The 19458-nt window shown below is 39.5% G+C and overlaps 1 protein-coding gene across 3 annotated transcripts in view; it reads right to left on the reverse strand.

The window, feature by feature from the left end:
- ZNF512 (zinc finger protein 512) overlaps positions 1-19410 on the reverse strand; it is a 33989-nt gene extending 14579 nt beyond the window's left edge. Inside the window, exons 1-10 of one of the 3 annotated variants that reach the window (XM_045447335.1) lie at positions 19270-19410; positions 18689-18747; positions 8708-8892; positions 7405-7500; positions 6632-6715; positions 5858-5982; positions 5251-5337; positions 4741-4839; positions 3961-4128; positions 586-780 (exon numbers count right to left, since the gene is read on the reverse strand). In XM_045447335.1, coding sequence (XP_045303291.1) covers positions 586-780; positions 3961-4128; positions 4741-4839; positions 5251-5337; positions 5858-5982; positions 6632-6715; positions 7405-7500; positions 8708-8892; positions 18689-18747; positions 19270-19299 — 1128 coding nt within the window. In that variant the 5' untranslated portion in view covers positions 19300-19410. The remainder of the gene's footprint in view (positions 1-585; positions 781-3960; positions 4129-4740; positions 4840-5250; positions 5338-5857; positions 5983-6631; positions 6716-7404; positions 7501-8707; positions 8893-18688; positions 18748-19269) is intronic. The other 2 variants (XM_045447336.1, XM_045447337.1) reach the window with 2 other exon arrangements.
- Positions 19411-19458: the final 48 nt, after the last annotated feature.

Raw genomic sequence — 19458 nt, forward strand, 5'->3', positions numbered from 1 at the left:
TGGATCAGACATACTCCATCTCTAAGGATTAAGAAGCAACATACTGATGAAGAAATTGTAGTTTATATACACAATGGAGTACTATGTGGCAATGAGAAAGAATGAAATATGGCCCTTTGTAGCAAGGTGGACGGAACTGGAGAGTGTTATGCTAAGTGAAATAAGCCATACAGAGAAAGACAGATACCATATGTTTTCACTCTTATGTGGATCCTGAGAAACTTAACAGGAACCCATGGGGAGGGGAAGGAAAAAAAAAAAAGAGAGAGGTTAGAGTGGGAGAGAGCCAAAGCATAAGAGACTCTTAAAAAATGAGAACAAACTGAGGGCTAATGGGGGGTGGCAGGGAGGGGAGGGTGGGTGATGGTATTGAAGAGGGCATCTTTTGGGATGCACTGGGTGTTGTATGGAAACCAATTTGACAATAAATTTCATATATTTTTTAAAAAATAAAATTAATTAATTAATTTTAAAAAAAAAAGAAGCAACATACTGTTTATCACGTACTCAAGTGCATTTACTTTTCCGTATGTACTAAGCACAACATCAGACATGGTTCAAAATTAACGCAAGTTTCTACTTTACCTTCCGATCATCAGGCACCAAATCCTGAAGCACCTTCCTCTTAGGCCATTCCTTGGCCAGTTCAGCAGAAGCCAGCTCCTGCAGGTGGTACACAGCTATCTTGGCAGAACGCCTCTGAACTCGACCCCCACTCTTTGGCTCCAGGCTCATCTCCTTTAAGCACTCTGGCTGTCCTGACTCTGGAAAGAATGAGATCTGCAAGAATGAGACATAGCAAAACACAGGCCTGAGAAGTGGCTTCCATCAAAGCCAATGATTAAGGGCTATCCTTCCTGCTCTAAGTATCAAAAGCTCTTCACTGGCTTGCTAACCCCTAGCATAAAGCTCTACCACCTTCATGCGTATTTTGCTAATATAAAAAATTTCTTAGGGTGAAGTCTGTTCTATTTTACTAAGTAAAGGTCAAGACATAGCCATGTGCAAAGACATGAACCTCAACCCATTCCTATCTCATACTACATATAAAAATTAACTCAAAATGAAATGTAAACCATGTAACTATAAAACTTCTAGAAGAAACAAAGGGAGGACATTTTTGTAATCCTGGGTGTAATGGTTTTTTGATGTGTCACCCTGGCTAGGCTACAGTCATCAATTATTCAATTAAACGCTAATCTATGTGCTGCTGTGAAGGTACTTTGTAGATCTAATTAAAGTCCAGAATCAGTTGACTTTAAGAGAGGCGCGACAGAAGAAAAGGCAGGAGAGATTCAGAGTGTGAGAGAGACTTGATACTGCTGCTGACTTGAAGAGGAAGGGACCACAAGCCAGGGAACATAGATGGCCTTCAGAACCAGAGAACAACTCTCGGCCTACAGCAAGCAAGGAAATGAGGTCCTACAACTAACTGCATGGAACTCAAGTCTTAATTTTAACGAGCCTCAAAACAGATTCTCCCCTTGAGCCTCCAAAAAGGAACAGTCCTACTGACATTTTGATGCCAGCCTGGTGAGGTCCTACACAGGGGAGCCAGCTGAGCTGTGCTATCCCTGGACTTCGGGCCTAATACACTGAAACAATACAGTTGTGTTATTTAGGCCATTAATTCTGTGGTGATTTTTTTTTTTTAATGTTTTATTTTCTGAGAGAGAGACAAGAGTGTGAGTGGGGAAGGGGCAGAGAGAGAGGAAGACACAGAATCAGAAGCAGGCTCCAGGCTCTGTGCTGACAGCTCAGATGCAGGGCTGGAACCCAAGAACTGTGAGATCATGACCTGAGCCAAAGTCAGACACTCAACCGACTGAGCCACCCAGGCCCCCTTGTGATTTTTTATAGCAGCAACAGAAAACTGGGTTGGGGGGTGCCTGGGTGGCTCAGTTCATGATCTCACAGTTCATGAGTTCAAGCCCCGTATCTGGCCCTGTGCTGACAGCTCAGAGCCTGGAGCTTGTTTCAGATTCTGTGTCTCCCTCTCTCTCTCTCTCTCTCTGCCCCTCCGCGACTCACACTCTGTCTCTCTCAAAAATAAATAAAAACATTTAAAAAAAAAGAAAAGAAAAGAAAACTGGGTTGGGCAAAGAGATATTAGAAACAACAACAAAAAAAGCATTACCCATAAAAGGAAAAAATGATAAATCGAACTTAAGAACTATGCTCTTTGAAAAACACTATAGGGGTGCCTGGGTGTCTCAGTTGGTTGAGCATCTATCTGACTCTTGGTATCAGCTCAGGTCATGATCTCACAGCTGTGAGATCAAGCCCCACATCAAGCTCCACACTAAGCAGAGCCTGCTTGGGCTTCTCTCTCTCCCTCTCCCCCTCCCTTGCTTGGGTGCTCTCTCTCCCTCTCAAGATAAATAAACTTATAAAAAAATTTAGAACACTGTAAATAAATGAAAAGACAAACTATAGACTGGGAGAAAATATTTGCAAAACATGTATCTGATGAAGGGCTTCTGTCCAAAATATATAAAAAACTCAGAATATTCTCAAAACTTCCTAGTAAGACAACAAAACTCCAATAATAAAGGATTTCAATGGCCACTTCAAAAAAGAAGACACTTCACTAACAACTGACATTGCCAATAAACAAATGAAAAGATGGTCAATGTCATTAGTCACTAGGGAGATGCAAATTTAAACTTCAGTGAAATACCACTGCATACCTAATAGAATGGACTAAGAAAAAAATGAAATTAACAATAGCAAATCCTAACAAGGATACAAAGCAACTGGAATTCTCATATTTTACTAGTGAGAATGCAAAATGGTACAGCCACTCTGAAAAAGAGTTTGGCAGTTTCTTATAAAGTTAAACATACATTTATCATATGACCTAGCTATCCCATTCCTAAGTATTTACCCAAGAGAAATTAAAATTTATTTTCACACAAAAGCCTTTTATGTGAATGTTTATAGTAACTTTATTCATAATTGCCAAAATATGGGAACAACCCAAATGTTCTTCAACTGATGAATGGATAAAGAAACTGTGAAACATCCACACAATGGAATCCTAGACAGAAATAAAAAGAAATAAATTAATGATACATGCAACACATGGATGAGTCTCAAATGTATTATGCTAAGTGAAAGAAGCCAGACTCAAAAGGAAGGCTACATATTGTATGACTCCATTTATAGGACATTGTGAAAAAAGCAAAACTATAGGGACAGAAAATAAATCAGTGGTCAAATCGTTCTATATCTTGATTGTGGTGGTGACTACATGACTATGTATTTGTCAAAACTCGTAACTGCACACTAAAAAGGGTGAACATTGGGGCGCCTAGGTGGCTCAGGCGGTTAAGCGTCCAACCTCGGCTCAAGTCATGATCTCACGGTTCGTCGGTTTGAGCCCCGCATCAGGCTCTGTGCTGACAGCTCAGAGCCTGAAGCCTGCTTCGGATTCTGTGCCTCCCTCTCTCTCTCCGCCCACCCCCCCATACTGTCTTCGCTCTCAAAAAATAAACATTAAAAAAAATAAAAAATTAAAAAATTAAAAGGGTGAACGTTAATTATCATATGTAAATTATACCTTGAAACTGAATTCTAAAAAGAAACATGAGGTGGGGGAAGCCTAGAAATGTAATCAAGGGGGAAAAAAATCAAGACAAAAAAATTGGAATGGAAGAACCAGCCGGACAGAAATTTCCACAAAATTTCTAGCTAAATCGGAATGCCTTAAGCTTTAAAAGTATAATAATGAGTTTACTTCTGCACAGATTACACGCTGAACTTTGATTTCTCTAACCTAATTATGCTCAAAAGGCAGAAATAAGAGAACCAAGGAAAAATAAGGAAAGGAAAACAAAAGCATTCAAAGATTAAAAGGGGATACAAATAAGGAACAGCGGATGTATGGGAAGATGTCGGAGTAAGGAGTCCCCAAAAAACAGATCCCCAAACAGGGTCTGGAAAGTAATCAGTACTCACAGGCCCATGCTCTGACCTCAGGTGATACGCAAGTCCAGCCTTCGATTTATATGGCTTTCCACAGTGGTGACATTTCAGGGTCATCTCCTCCAGCTCTGCAGCCCCTTTGCCACATTTTCTGACATGGTACAGATATCCCATGATGCTGGTGAAGCTACTAGAGCAACTCTGAACACAGGAGAAAGGCCTGAACTATAATCTTACATCTTTTGACATGATTTCTCAATTTCTCAACAGCCACAAAGCATTCAACCACCACCTCACATAAATAGATCCTCTGGTATCACTAGACCCTCTCCAACACTTCCCATTGGCACAACCTTTCCTTGGCCCTTGTGCCTGGCCGAACGCCTGTCCTGTCCACCACCAACCGTGACAGTCAATCAGTTTAGTTGGCATTCAGTAAACTGGATCTGTGTGTCTCCCCTGTGGCAGAGCTTCCTCTCTGGTCTGTGACTCGACTCCACCCCAGTATCATACACCCAGCAATGGCAAAGCTCCTCACAGTGAGAATACTAAGATCCTTTTCATCACACTAAAAAAGGATGGTAAAGAAACTCCTTTGAACAAAGGGAAAGAGGGGGGAAATAAGTTTGTGGAGATGAGAAAGAAAATAAAGAGCTACTAATGAATTCAAAACAGCTGGAAAAGCAGGAGCCACTCTTACGCTGTAAGATGACACAGAACCAGGTCTACGAGAGAGAAGAAATGGAACAAAATAACAGAAAGACATTGATTCAAGACTCCAGGCAGAAGGAGACACTGTCTCTGGGCTCTTACCTCGCGCATGCACCTGAGCTTTCCCAGTCTCTTTAAAACTGTTCGGAGCCGTTCTCTCTCACTTGGTTCGTCTATTTCATCTCCAGCCTTCAAAATGGGCTAGAAAGCAAGACAAGCAAACAAGCAGATGATTCATGGAAAAGACAGATACAGAAAAAAATTGTATCATAGGAGAATCAAGGACTGGACTAGCACCTAAGCCGATGCCCATGAAGCTTAGTTATCTGACTCCTGGCTTTCTCCATCTTCTCCTAGACAGACAAGGAAGCAAATGTAATGCAAATAAGAGCTCAGAGCCTCTATCTTCCAGGAGACGAACCTTTGGGGCTAACCTAAACATATAAATACCCACCGCAAAGGTTTCATGTGCATGACTCTTCTATCAAAAAGGTATTCTTACTCACACCCCTATAAAGCCCCAGAGCCTTAGCTCCACTGGGTTATCTGCACTCATCTAAGTAAAGACATCCAAACACACACAGGCTCATACAGGACAGAAGATACTCTTACCAAGCTATTATGATTTGCCATCACGTGATACTTCATCCCTGCCAGTGAACGAAGTTGTTTCCCACAATGATGACAAGTAAACATTTCCTACAGGAAGAAATACTGCTCAGTGCCAGGTTGTTCAACAGAGAAACAGAATGTAACAAAGTCCTACCCGGATGCTCTCGTCTGTGTCTCCTTTATTTCCAAACCCAAAGAATCTCAAAACCCCACAACCTCAGTGTCACATCCTCAAGGGTAAAGAAGTAAAAGTAACTCATTTTTAAAGGAGTAAGAATTACCATTTACTGCGCGCCAACATTTGCCGAGTAACGGGGTGGGCACTCAGCATGTATTCTTTCTTATCCCCTCAGGGACTACATAAAATTATTTGTATAATTTGTAATATAAATGAGAAAACCAAGGTCCACACATAAAAAGCTAAATGACACAACCAGTAAGTGGCTAAATGAAGATTCAAACCCAAGTCTGTCAGACTCTAAAGCCTGTTTTCCTTGTAACACAATGCTGCTGCTTCTCCACAGTAATCAGCACACTGACACAGCGATAGTTGCCTGAGGTATGGGAAAAGGTCATAACCCTTATGAAACGCCACAAAATCTCTAACCTGTTTGCAGGTCTCCATGTGTTTCTTTAAGCCCTCTATGGTCTTCCTCCCCACCGCCTGGCAGGTAGGACAGGAGACACTGCCTTTATCCACAATTTCTAGGTACCATTGTTCCTCCAAACTGCCTACAAAGCAGAGAAAGAAACACTTCATAATCTGTAGAATTCTCTAGAAACAGAAAACATATTCCTGGAATTTAGTAAAAGTATCATTTTTTTTCCTTCCTGGGGAAAAGACTCTTTCTAGAAGTAATTTTTTTTTCAGACAATGAGGAGTTTCTGATACTCCTACTCAGTCCTCCATGGCAAAAACCATCTGAGAACCATTCAAAAGCCCAGCAGCTTAAAGAACTGGGCAACATTTTTTTTTCTAGCTTTACTGAGGTATAACCAACAATGGGGCAACATTTTCACAGCAGCATATAATAATGGGATACTTAGATATATAACACCCAATTTCCTGTTTCCTGTGTGTCTGAGATGTTCTTAAATGTTTTTATCCCCATTTAGTCTCCATGAAAATTCTGACTACCTTCATTATCCCTATTTAGAGACAAGGTAACTGAAGCCTGCAGAAGTTAACTAGATGAAGGCAGACCAGAAAATGAGTTAAGAGCCAAAACTTAAAGGCGGGTCTGACTGGCCTCCAAACCCATACCCTTAATAACTGCCTCCTTAAAGAAACTCTTTATAACATCACTCCTTGACCAACAACAACAAAAAAAAAACAGAGTGCAAGACCTTGATACCCCAAAGCTTCCAACAGAAAACATACCTGCCGCGTAAGCTGGTGGTTCCTTCCGAATACGACGAGCCTGGGATTTAGGATTAGGTTGAGTTTTAGGCCGTTGCTTCCTCCCTGACACAAGACAGAAACTTGAAGCCCAACATATCACCTTTGCTATCCAATCTGTTACTATCAAAATTTCCTCCCATCTCTTCTCAACACCCTATGTCCCACTCCCTCAACCAACCGTCTCCCTTAAGTTATGACAGGGTCCCTCTCTCTCTGCCCCTCCCCCATTTGTGCTCTATCTCTCTCTCTCTCTCAAAAATGAATAAATGTAAAAAAAAAAAAAAATTTAAAAAAAAGTGCTCGCTTCGGCAGCACATATAAGCATTCCATATTTTAAAAAAATAAAATAAAAATAATAGGCGCGCCTGGGTGGCTCAGCCAGTTAAGCATCCGACTTCAGCTCAGGTCATGATCTCGCAGTTCGTGGGTTCGAGCCCCACATTGGGCTCTGTGCTGATAGCTCGGAGCCTGGAGCCTGCTTCGGATTCTGTGTCTCCTTCTCTCTCTGCCCCTCCCCCATTTGTGCTCTGTCTCTCTCTGTCTCTCAAAAATGAGTAAATGTGAAAAAAAAAAAAAAGTTATGACAGGAAAAAAACAAAAAAGTCAGGTAGGATGAAAGCCATTCCTCGCCAAAAAATCAAAGGGTTCAGCAGTGCTCCAAGGGCCAAAACCTCAGGTCTCTCTCCCTTTGACCCCTGAAGAATAAAGCCAAGGTACCCAAGGGAAAAGAATTAGCAAAGTTACTCCCTCACCATAAAGCTTATGCTTCTTCTGAGGAAATTCTCGATAGTCTTCATCTTCTTCCTGCCTGGGTTTCCTTTTTCCTTTGGTTGATACTCCACCTGACCCTGAAATACCACACAAAAACAAACAAACAAAACCCTCAGTATGGCTTACAAGTGAACATACTGGCCAGCCTTCAAAATATCACTCACCAAAAAAAAAAAGGAAAAAACAAAAACCACTCACAAGGTCATCACAGGAGAGATCATCAGCAAACACAAGCCCCACAGAAGTGTCTGTGACAGTTTTAGGGAAGTTGGTAAAACGTCACTAACTCATTCGACCTCCCCATTTCATTTTTTTACTGTTCTCCATCCCAACTGATCAATTGTTCCCCATGAATAATAAAGGCCTCTAAACGTCAACAGAGGATGAAATTGGTATAATGGGAAAGAAGTTCAAATCATTTGAAGAGGAAAGGCTGATACCCGTACAACCTAGAGGAGTTAAGAATTTCACTCTAAAATAAAAGGACAGTTGGGAATGCAAGCTGGTGCAGCCACTCTGGAAAACAGTATGGAGGTTCCTCAAAAAACTAAAAATAGAACTACCCTACGACCCAGCAATTGCACTACTAGGCATTTATCCAAGGGATACAGGTGTGCTGTTTCGAAGGGACACGTGCACCCCCATGTTTATAGCAACACTATCAACAATAGGCAAAGTGTGGAAAGAGCCCAAATGTCCATCGATGGATGAATGGATAAAGAAGATGTGGTTTATATATACAATGGAGTTTTACTCGGCAATCAAAAAGAATGAAATCTTGCCATTTGCAACTATGTGGATGGAACTGGAGGGTGTTATGCTAAGTGAAATTAGTCAAAGAAAGACAAAAATCATATGACTTCACTCATATGAGGACTTTAAGAGACAAAACAGATGAACATAAGGGAAGGGAAACAAAAATAATATAAAAACAGGGAGGGGGACAAAACAGAAGAGACTCATAAATATGGAGAACAAACTGAGGGTTACTGGAGGGGTGGTGGTGGGAGGGGGGATGGGCTACATGGATAAGGGGCACTAAGGAATCTACTCCTGAAATCAGTGTTGCACTATATACTAACTAATTTGGATGTAAATTAAAAAAAAAAAAAAAAAAAAAAAAACTAAAAAAATAAAATAAAAGGACAGTTCACAAAGCTTAACAGTGTGTGACAGCCTAACACAGATGTGAGAAACATATGTGATGCTTAATACTTTAAGAACCATTTACAACAGCTACCTAGAGAATGCTCTGTCTTTGAAATAAAGCAGAGATACTGGTACCTTCAACACGCGAAGCAGCAGCTGCCTTGACCCTTCTCATCTTCATCCAGTAGGTAGACTTTCGGAAGGATGCTGGAAAATCACTCACTGGCTCACATGAAGAAGCAGACGACGAGCCGCTTAAGGAGTCATCGTGAGGAATAGTGTACTGGAAACTATTATCCTTTATGGAGCACTGGGTCCTGCTATTAATATGACACAAATATATATACCACAAGAGTAAAGTTCCTATTAATTATTTTATATCATAAGAAGTTGGTAACCGATGCAAAACCTAAGAAGCCTGATAATAAAAACAGGATTAGGTTGTAATCTAACAATTACAATGGTTGACCAAAGGCAACATATAAAATTATTATTATACTTTATTGTGATAAGAGAAAGCAGTACACATTGGTGCTCATTCTGCAGTCCAAGTAGGCATTCTTTCCTAGATTGATCCAAGAAAAGAAAGTAGTCAAAGTAATAGGTTGTTCTACGACCCTTCAGAAGATCCCATGGATCTGTAACCAGGCACCTCTATTTCTCTGAGAGAGGGACAGTAACTAAACAGTACCCATGAGAATAAAGAAGGAAAAAAACAGTTTGTAGGGCTCTAGTCTGCTCCATCTTCCCTCTCCCTTAGCCTCCTCCCTAAACCTGGTGTCAGGGCTGTCCTGTCTTATTTAGGCAATATGATTCTTAGTTCCCACAGTTAAAGGAAGGGTGCTGTCTTGTCTGAGGTAAGCTGGCCAGACAAGTCTGATACACAGCTGGATCCAAATTCCCAAATTTAAGACCAGTCACTGTGTAGTTAACAAACATGACTGAGTAATTACAAAGTTATCTTCTAGGAGGCTCAGAATGCACAGAGGAGCAGCAGTTCTCAAAAGTGTGGTCCAAGAACCTCTGAGACATCCTTCTCCAGCTAAAGATCTGTGTGAGGCATGTGTTAGGTTTATGGTTCAGAAAGATCACTCTGGATGCTATACATTAGATGACCCATGGAGGAAAAGTGAATAAAGGGAGAAGAGGTAGCAGTTTATTGTAATAGAATAGATAAGAGATGATAAGTACTTGAACTAAGGTTTTGTAATAGACGTAAATTGGCAGATTCAATCTAATACTTTAAATGTTTACTTATTTATTTCGAAAGAGAGAGTGTGCACATAGGCACAAAAGCGGTCCTGAGAGAGAGGGGGAGAGAAAGAATCCCAAGCAGGCGCGCCATCAGCACAGAGACCGATGTGGCGCTCAATCTCGTGAACTGTGAGATCATGACCTCAGCCGAAATCAAGAGTTGGCCGCTTAACCTACTAAGCCACCCAGGTGCCCCTAGGTGACCATTCTTAAGAAATATGTAAGTAAAATGTGATACATGTCTACTATGGAATACTATGTAGTTGTTAGAAGCAATAAACCATTTCTACACATAGAGACATGAACATAACCAAAAAGCATACTGCTGAATGACAGAAGAAACAGAACAAGACTAATGTCAATTTGGTAAATTAAAAACAAATATACGTGTAAACAGCACTAGCTGTTTTACAAAGATTCATAAATATTTAAAGACAAATGTCACACTTGCTAACATGGTTGTCTCTGGAAGGAGATGGAAATGGAAACAGGTAAAACAAAAAATAATAGGGACTGATGATGTCAGTATACTCTAAGCAGGGAAGAATGATTTTCACTTCTCTGCACATGAGATCCAAAATTACAAATTTAATACAGCGAAGTCTTGATTCAGCCATGGTGCATAAGCCCTCTACAGCCCATCCTTCCTGCTTATTACAACTAAAAATCCTAGATTCTGAAAAGAAAACAAAGCAGGTGGATTGTGGAGAGAAGTCAAAACTGGGAGAAGTGACTCCCATGGGATGTGTTCCCCCCCCCTTCTTTTTTTTTGTTTTCCCTCACATGTGGCTCTGCAATAAGGGTGGGCCCATTTGTAGAGTAGCATGGGCAGCCTACATTCCAACAAAAACTCTATCTTTCTGACCAGAGAAACCAGGAAAAGGGGTCTCTATAGACCAGAAGGTGTGAGAGAGCTGTGAAGAAGAGACATGCAAAGAAGGTAATTGCATAATTCTGTCTGAATTCATACAAATCACAGGTTAATCTGAGCCATGTATGTGTGGAGCATACCCAAGCCAGTTTAGCAAAGGCTTCAAAAGGTGAAATAAGATTTTAACAAATTGCACAAGCCTCAGACTAACCCCTGAGCTACTAGTGAAAGACAGACCCAATCCAATGTAGCAAAAGCTTGGAGAAATGAAACAAGACCTGAAACACCTGAAAAAGTCTCCAACAAACCACTAAACTATTCAAAACAGACTTCAACTATCATAGCAAAGACTTAGAAGAGTGGAACTAAGGGGCACCTGGGTGGCTCAGTTGGTTGAGCGTCCAACTTCGGCTTAGGTCATGATTTCACGGTTCTTAAGTTTGAGCCCTGCATCAGGCTCTGTGCCGACAGCTCAGAGCCTGGAGCCTGCTTCATATTCTTGTGTGTGTCTCTCTCTCTGCCCCTCCCCTCCCTCAAAATTAAACATTAAAAAAAAAAATTTTTTTTTAATAATGGAACTAAGATTGAGCCGACACCCTCAGAAGACAAGACAGAACTTATGGTCTGAACAGTAAACAGGTTACTTGCTAAAATAAAAACAGCAATGATGGGGCAACTGGGTGACTCAGTTAATTGGGTGTCCGACTTCAGCTCAGGTCATGATCTCACAGTTCATAAGTTTGAGCCCTGCATCGGGTTCTGTGCTGATAGCTCAGAGCCTGTAGCCTGCTTTGGATTCTGTCTCCTTTTCTCTTTGCCCCTCCCCTGCTAGTATTCTGTCTCTCTCTCAAAAATAAACATTAAAAAAATTTTTTTAAATAGAACAAAACAGCAATGATCTCCCAGAAGATTCTAAAAGGACCCAAAGTCTATACAAATAACATTCACAATATTAGGAATAAATTCCAAAATTATGCAATACACAAAGAACCAGTAAAATGTGAATAATTCTGAAAGGAACAGATAACAAACAAATGTCACCCCAAGATGATCCAGAAGTTAGAACTACCAAAGATTTAAAGATGCTATTATACCTATGTTTCATGAAATAAAGGAAAACACACTTGAAGTGAAGGAAAAGATAGGAATTATCAGCAGAAAACAGAAACCAAAAAAAAAAAAAAAAAAAAAAAAAAAAAAAGAACTGAAATTTTAGAACTAAAAATACAATATTTGAAATAAAAACAGAATGGGCTCAATAACAGAATGGAGATGAAAAAGGAAAGAGCCTGTGAACTTGAAGACAGATCAATAGAAATTAACCGATCTGAAGAACAAAGAGAAAAAAGACTGAAAAACACTCAGCAGAGCCCCAACAACCTGTGGGTCAACATCAAAATGTCTAACTTAAGTGTAGCCATAATCCCAAAAGGAAAGGAAAAAAGTCTGTGGCATGAAAATACATTTGAAAAAAATAATGGTGGAAAATCACCCAAAATTAATGAGACATTAATTTACAGATCCTAGGAGCTCAACAAACACTCGAGAAAATAAACTCAAAGAAAAATACACCCAGATACATCTTAATGAAAAATTTCAAAACCGAATGTTAAAAAAAAATCTAGAAAGCAGTTTAAAAAATAACATTATATTTCTGTATATGCATATGTACATATGTATACATATGTACGTGTGTGTATATATATACATCAATGATTTGAATGACCACAAAACTTTGAATAGAAACCAAAGAGAACAGGCACGCCTGAGTGGCTCAGTTGGTTAAGTGTCCAACTTCAGCTCAGGTCATGATCTCATGGTTTGTGAGTTCAAGCCCTGCATCAGGCTCTCTGCTTGTCAGCACAAAGCCTGCTTCTGATACTCTGTCCCCCACTCCCTCTGCCTCTCCCCTGCTAGTGCGCTCTCTCTCTCCCAAAAATAAATAAACATTAAAAAGATTTTTTTTTAACTTAAAAAAAAAAAAAAAAGAAACCAAAGAGAACAGAAAACAGTGTAACATCTTTAAAATCTTGGGGCCCCAGGGTGGCTCAGGGTTAAGTGTCCGACTTCGGCTCAGGTCATGATCTCGCGGTCCGTGAGTTCGAGCCCTGCATCGGGCTCTGTGCTGACAGCTCAGAGCCTGGAGCCTGTTTCAGATTCTGTGTCTCCCTCTCTCTCTGACCCTCCCCCATTCATACTCTGCCACTCTCTGTCTCAAAAATAAATAAATGTTAAAAAAATTTTTTAAAAATAAAAAATAAAAAAATAAATAAAATCTTGAGAGAAAAAATTTCTCAATCTGAAATTCTGTATTCCATGAAATATCCTTTAGGCATACTTCTTCAGATGAAAAAAAAAAAAAAAAAAAGAAAAGAAAATTTGTTGTCAGCAGACCTGCTCTATGAGAAATGCTAAAGGAGATTATTCTAGCTGAAGGAAAATGATACCAGAAATCTAGGTTTTTAAGAATGAAGAAAGAACAAAAGAAATGGGTAAACATATTTAAAAAAAAACAAAACCAAAAACCCTCTTTAAAACAAAACTTTAACATTATCTGGCAAGGTTTTCAACATAGGTAGATGTAATACATATGACAGCTATAACTTAATGGTCAGCAGACTGGGTTAAGGAATCTACATGGTTGTAAGGCCTTTACATTTAAGCAACGTGGTAGTACGCAAACTCTAAGTAGCCTATGAAACGACAGGTATGTATACTGTAAATCCTAAAGCAAGTACTACACACAAGAGAAAGAAAGAGAAAAAAGAAAGAAAACAGCAAAAATTAAATATATAAACTAAAATCAGACAGTAAATATTTAAATAATCCAAAATAAGGTATAGGGGTGCCTGGGTGGCTCAGTCGGTTAAGCGTCTGACTTCGGTTCAGGTCATGATCTCACAGTTTGTGAGTTCAAGCCCCGCATCGGGCTCTGTGCTGACAGCTCAGAGCCTGGAGCCTGCTTCAGATTCTGTGTCTCCTTCTCTCTCTGTTCCTCTCCTGCTTGCCCTCTGTCTCTCTCTCTCTCAAAAATAAATAAAGACTAAAAAAAAAATTAAAAACAAAATAATGTATAAAGGAACAAAAAAATAGGGTACAGAGAACAAATAATAAAATAACAAACCTAAATCTAACCACATCAATAATTAATTTAAATGTTTATGGTCAGGACACCTGGCTGGCTCAGTCAGAAGAGCATGCAACTCTTGATTTTCGGGTCATGAGTTCTAACCATTGGGTGTAGAGATTGCTCAAATAAATAAATAAATAAACTTTAAAAATAAGTAAATAGATAGATAAATAAATAAATAAATGTTTATGGTCTCAACACTCCAATTAAAGTCAGATTGTTGGGGCACCTGGGTCGTTCAGTCAGTTAAGCACCCAACTCTTGATTTTGGCTCAGGTCATGATCTCGGTTTGTGAGGTTGAGCTCTGCATCGAGCCTGACATAATATGAAACTGGAACTCTAAAAAGCTCTAGATCTATTAAAGAAATTTAATTTATCATTAGAATTTCCCAAAAAGAAACCCCTAGACCCAGAATGGTTGATTCCACTGTTGAATACCACTGCAATAAGGTTTTTTCCTTTATATATATATTTTTTATTTTTTAAGTTTGTTTATTGGGGGGGGGGGGCGGGGGGGAGCAGAGAGAGAGTGAGAGAGAGGATCCCAGGCAGGCTCCTTGCTATCAGCACAGAGCCCAACTCAGGGCTCAATATCTGGAACCTCTGAGATCATGATGTGAGCAGAAATTACCAGCTGGACATTTAATCGACTGAGACACCTAGGCACCCTCTTAACCTTTTTAAAGGGGAGGAGGATGGGGCGCCTGGGTGGCGCAGTCGGTTAAGCGTCCGACTGCAGCCAGGTCACGATCTCGCGGTCCGTGAGTTCGAGCCCCGCGTCGGGCTCTGGGCTGATGGCTCAGAGCCTGGAGCCTGTTTCCGATTCTGTGTCTCCCTCTCTCTCTGCCCCTCCCCCGTTCATGCTCTGTCTCTCTGTCCTAAAAAAAATAAGTAAACGTTGAAAAAAAAAAAATTTAAAAAAAAAAAAAAAAAAAAAAAAGGGGAGGAGGAGGCATAAAGATCAAAAAAGGAGAAAAGAAAACTGCCCCTTTTTGCAGATTATATGTTTGTTTACAAAGAAAATCTCAAAAAATAGAAAAACTACTAGAACTAAAAATGAATTAAGCGTCAGGACACAAGGTTAACACATAAAATCAATCGTATTCTTAGATACCAGCAACAACAAACTAGAAATGAACTTATAAAAATAGTACCATTTATAATAACATGAAAAACACATAAAATACCTAAGAACAAATCTAACAAAAGATAACCAAGATTTTATAATGAAAACTACATCATGTTGGTGAGAGAAGTTAAAGATCTAAATAAACGGAAAAATATACCATGTTCATAAATCAGAAATCTCATTATTGTTAAAATGGCAACTCTCCCCAATTGGTCTACTGATTCCATATAATACCAATCAATACTTTAGCATGCTTCTTTTTATAGAAATTGATAAACTGACTCTAGAATTTATATAAAAAGACAAAGAACCTAGAATAGCTAAAAAAAATTTTAAAAAAGAACAATAAAGTTAGATGACTTATCCTATCTGATTTCAAGATTTACTCTAATCCTACAAGACAGTTTAGTATTGGCAAAAAGATAGATACATACATCAGTGGAACAGAATAAGGAGTCCAGAAACAGACCCACATATATATATATTCAAATAATTTCTGACAAAGGTGCCAATGTAATTGAATAGGGAAAGGGAAGTATTAACAACAGGATAAATAATAAAAAGAAATTAACATTGATTCTTATGACACACCATGCACAAAAAATTAACTCTAAATGTATCACAGACCTAAATGTAAAACCTAGAAAACTTCTAGAAAAAACAAAGGAGAAAATCTTTGCAATTAGGGATGGCAAAGTTTCCTCAATAGAATACAAAAAGCATGGGGCGCCTGGGTGGCGCAGTCGGTTAAGTGTCCGACTTCAGCCAGGTCATGATCTCGCGGTCCATGAGTTCGAGCCCCGCGTCAGGCTCTGGGCTGATGGCTCAGAGCCTGGAGCCTGTTTCTGATTCTGTGTCTCCCTCTCTCTCTGCCCCTCCCCCATTCATTCTCTGTCTCTCTCTGTCCCAAAAATAAATAAACGTTGAAAAAAAAATTTTTTTTTTAAAACAAAAAGCAGGAAGGATAAGGGAAAAAATAATAACATTTTAATCATTTTTAATGATAAATTTATAATTTTTGGTCTTCAAAAGACACAATTAAAAAATGAAATGCAAACCAGAGACTGGAAGGAAATATTCAAGATACATCTATCAGATAAAGGAACTGTACTCGGAACAGAATTTTTAAAAATACTACAATTCCATAGTAAGACAAACAACTCAACTTTTTAAATGGGCAAAAGATACGAACAGGCACTTTGCAGAAGATACGTGAATGGCTAATAAGCACATGAACAGATGTTCTACATCATTATTCATCAGGAAAATGCAAATCAAAATCACAATGAAACACCACTCTACACCCATAAAATTGGCCAAAATTTAAGGCTTATTCCCATATACTGCTGGTATATAAAATAATAACACCAATTTGGAAAACAGGTAATTTCTTAAAAAGGTAAACATAATCCTGACATATGGCCCAACCAACCTAAAATGGTATATCTTAGTAAATAAATACCATCGTAGGCATTGATCAAGAGAGAAAAAACATTTTTCCACACAGAGACTTGTATGTGGATGTTCACAGCAGCTTTAATACCCGCAAAATAAAATGAGCCAAATGCCCATCAAGGTAGATAGCTAAACAAATCATGGTATATCCATAATGGAATTCTACTCAGCAATAAAAACTAATTTTCAGTCAAAAATTATTATATTGAGTGAAAGAAATCATGCAAAAAGAAAACATATATGATTTCATTTATATAAAATAACATATAAAATTTCATTTATATAAAAAACATACTATATGATTTGCATTTATACATGCAAACCACTGTACGGTGACAGAAAAAGGTCGGTGGTGTCCAGAACAGGAGCAGAGGAAGGAATGGATTACACAAAAACTTCTGGGAGAAATAGAAATGTTATCTTGATTGTGCTGACAGTGTTATGGTTATTTACAAATGTCAACGTTGATCATACTGTCTACTTTAAATATGTAAACTGTGGGTATGTAATATGTAAATGTATGGTATCTTGTACTTCAATGATACCTCAATAAAAGTATTAAAAAAAATTTTTTTAATAAGAATTGGCAGTCCTCTGCGCCAAAACCCACCCTCCAAAACAATGGGACCAATCTCTACCAGGAAGACTTGAAAGTATCAACAAGCCATTACGAGTCAAGTCCCATGTGACTCCTCTTAGTAAACTGTCCTCATAGGAATTTCTTTACGGTCAGTGTAGGACTCAGACGCATATCCCGTCTCACGAATAAGTACAAGCACATGATCAGCATGATTAGCATCTTGGGAATTAAGTCAATGTGGTTAGAGAACCCCTCCCTCTAGGCCTCTTTTATTTTTAGAGGACTCACCAAAACCAATTATCAAGTATTTTACAATACTTGTCCAATGAGGGTATTTGGTTACTTGCAAAAACTCCAATTAATCTCAAACTTCCCTTACCATAACTATGGCAAGAAAAAGTTCAAACAGTATGATCATAATTGTAGTGACTTTATAATTTGTTGTCTGTGGCATTACTTTTCAGTCTCAGCTTCTAATCACAAGGAAGAAAAGTTTAACCTATTTTTGACTCCTCTCTAATCTACCAAAAATTTTTACAAGACCGTAGTTCATACTCTAGGTGCAACTACTTAGATTTCATTAGAAAATTATTTTGGTTCATCTCAGTTTCTTTTGCAGCCTCCCTTCATTCTACCCAATCCTTAAATGCTGACATTCTCCAGGGTTTCATCCTGTAGTCTCTTCTAGTCTCACTTCTCCCCAATGGTTCTCAAACTTTCTCCTACAAAGTCAGTTAAAAATAAGGATTCCTATACCCTAACTCCAATGATTCTGATTCAGATTAATAGATGAGGGCCTATTATTCTTTATATCTCTTAGCAATTACCCACTTGTTATTCCATTAAATGCTTTCACCTGTTCACATTCTGTTCTCTATGAAAAATACCTTTTCCTTATGGCTAACTGCACTATTTCTTGACTTTCAAGTCTGTTTAGAAGTGATTTGCTCTGGCAACTCTTCCCTTCTGAACTATCACTCCCCTTCCCTAAATGCTATATTAAATTCCTGTTTAAAAATATTTAATTACACTGTATCATGTTGATGTACTTGCCTATCTTCCCTTTTAGATTATTAGTTCTGCGTTTTTCTTGCCTGTATATCTAACCTACTACAGAGCTGGCACATACCAGATATTTAGTAAATGTTATCTGAATGAATTAACCCTTTCAGTGAATATCTAGTTAATAAGAATCTATTTTGTAATAACAAATATGAAAAAGGTTAGCACATTCGGTCTACAAAGTAATAAACCAGTCTTAAAGCCAAGCAGTCTGAAAAGAAAAGGATTTCTTCCAGGCATTTTTATCAATCCTTCCCATGTTCATCAATGTATTCATGAGTACATACTTGATGTCTGAGGGTATGCGAGGCTACACTAGGTCATACCTTCCATTTTTAATACAATTCGTGCTTTTCTTTGCAAGCTAGGTTCTTCTCCCCTACATTAGGTTTAGACCCGCACTGTCCAATCAAGGTAGGCACTAACTATAGGTGGCTATTTAAATTTAAGTTAAGATCAAATACAATTTAAAATTCAGTTCCTCGATCACACTGGCCACATTTCAAGTGCTCAAAAGCCATACGTGGCTACGGTCCTTTACAGCGGGAATACAGAACATTTTCATCATCACAAAAGTTCCATTGGACAGCGCTGGCGACACAATTATAAATGGACCCCAGAAAATCTCACTTACTTCTTAGCTCCCACGATCTTCGTGCTCCTCTGGTGCTTAAAGGATGTGGGTTCCGGAGTCTAGCAAATCGCAAGCACATGAGTGAATGCTAGGGACCGCTGAACCTTGACCACAAAAAGACGAATCCCCCTGTGCCCAGAAGAAATGAAGCTCTCCCGGGGCAACTACCTCCAACGGAAGAAAGCAAGACTTTTTTGGGAAAGCGTGTCGTCCTGTCTTCCTACCCAGCCAAGGCAGGTGACAACACCATAGCCTTCATCTCCCCCATTCTCAAAGCCCCGTCCCAGATAGAGGCTCTAAAAGGGAGGCGAGAAGAGAGGACAACGGATATGGGAGGTACTGGGGATATAAAAGAAATAGAAACTAATGGCAATCTAGCGAAGAACTGAGTCCAAGGAGGTGGGAACAGTCAGCGGTAACTGGGGGGAAAAGGGGAGACAGGTAGATCTGACCTAGAAGGGTGGGGCCTACGATGGGCTCTGATAAAACCAACTCTGAGCATGGCACAAAAGCGAGGGACCGCGTGTTGCGGGCTCGACAGCGCTACCCCTAAAACATAACGGTCAAACCGAGAAACTCACAGCGGGTACTGCACCGAGCCTGGAAGACATCACTCCCTCTCCACGCCTAACAAATCCACCCAAGGGCTCCGGCCAGACCAACGCCACTTCCGCTCTCCTCTCCTCTCCCGGATGTGGAGTCGGCGCCGCCGAGTCCAGATCTGAACGTCTACTTCCGCCTGGCGGCTTCCGAGGGGGCTGCGGCTGGAG

The sequence above is a fragment of the Leopardus geoffroyi genome, chromosome A3 (assembly GCF_018350155.1).
Source record: "Leopardus geoffroyi isolate Oge1 chromosome A3, O.geoffroyi_Oge1_pat1.0, whole genome shotgun sequence".
Taxonomy (NCBI): Eukaryota; Metazoa; Chordata; class Mammalia; order Carnivora; family Felidae; genus Leopardus; species Leopardus geoffroyi.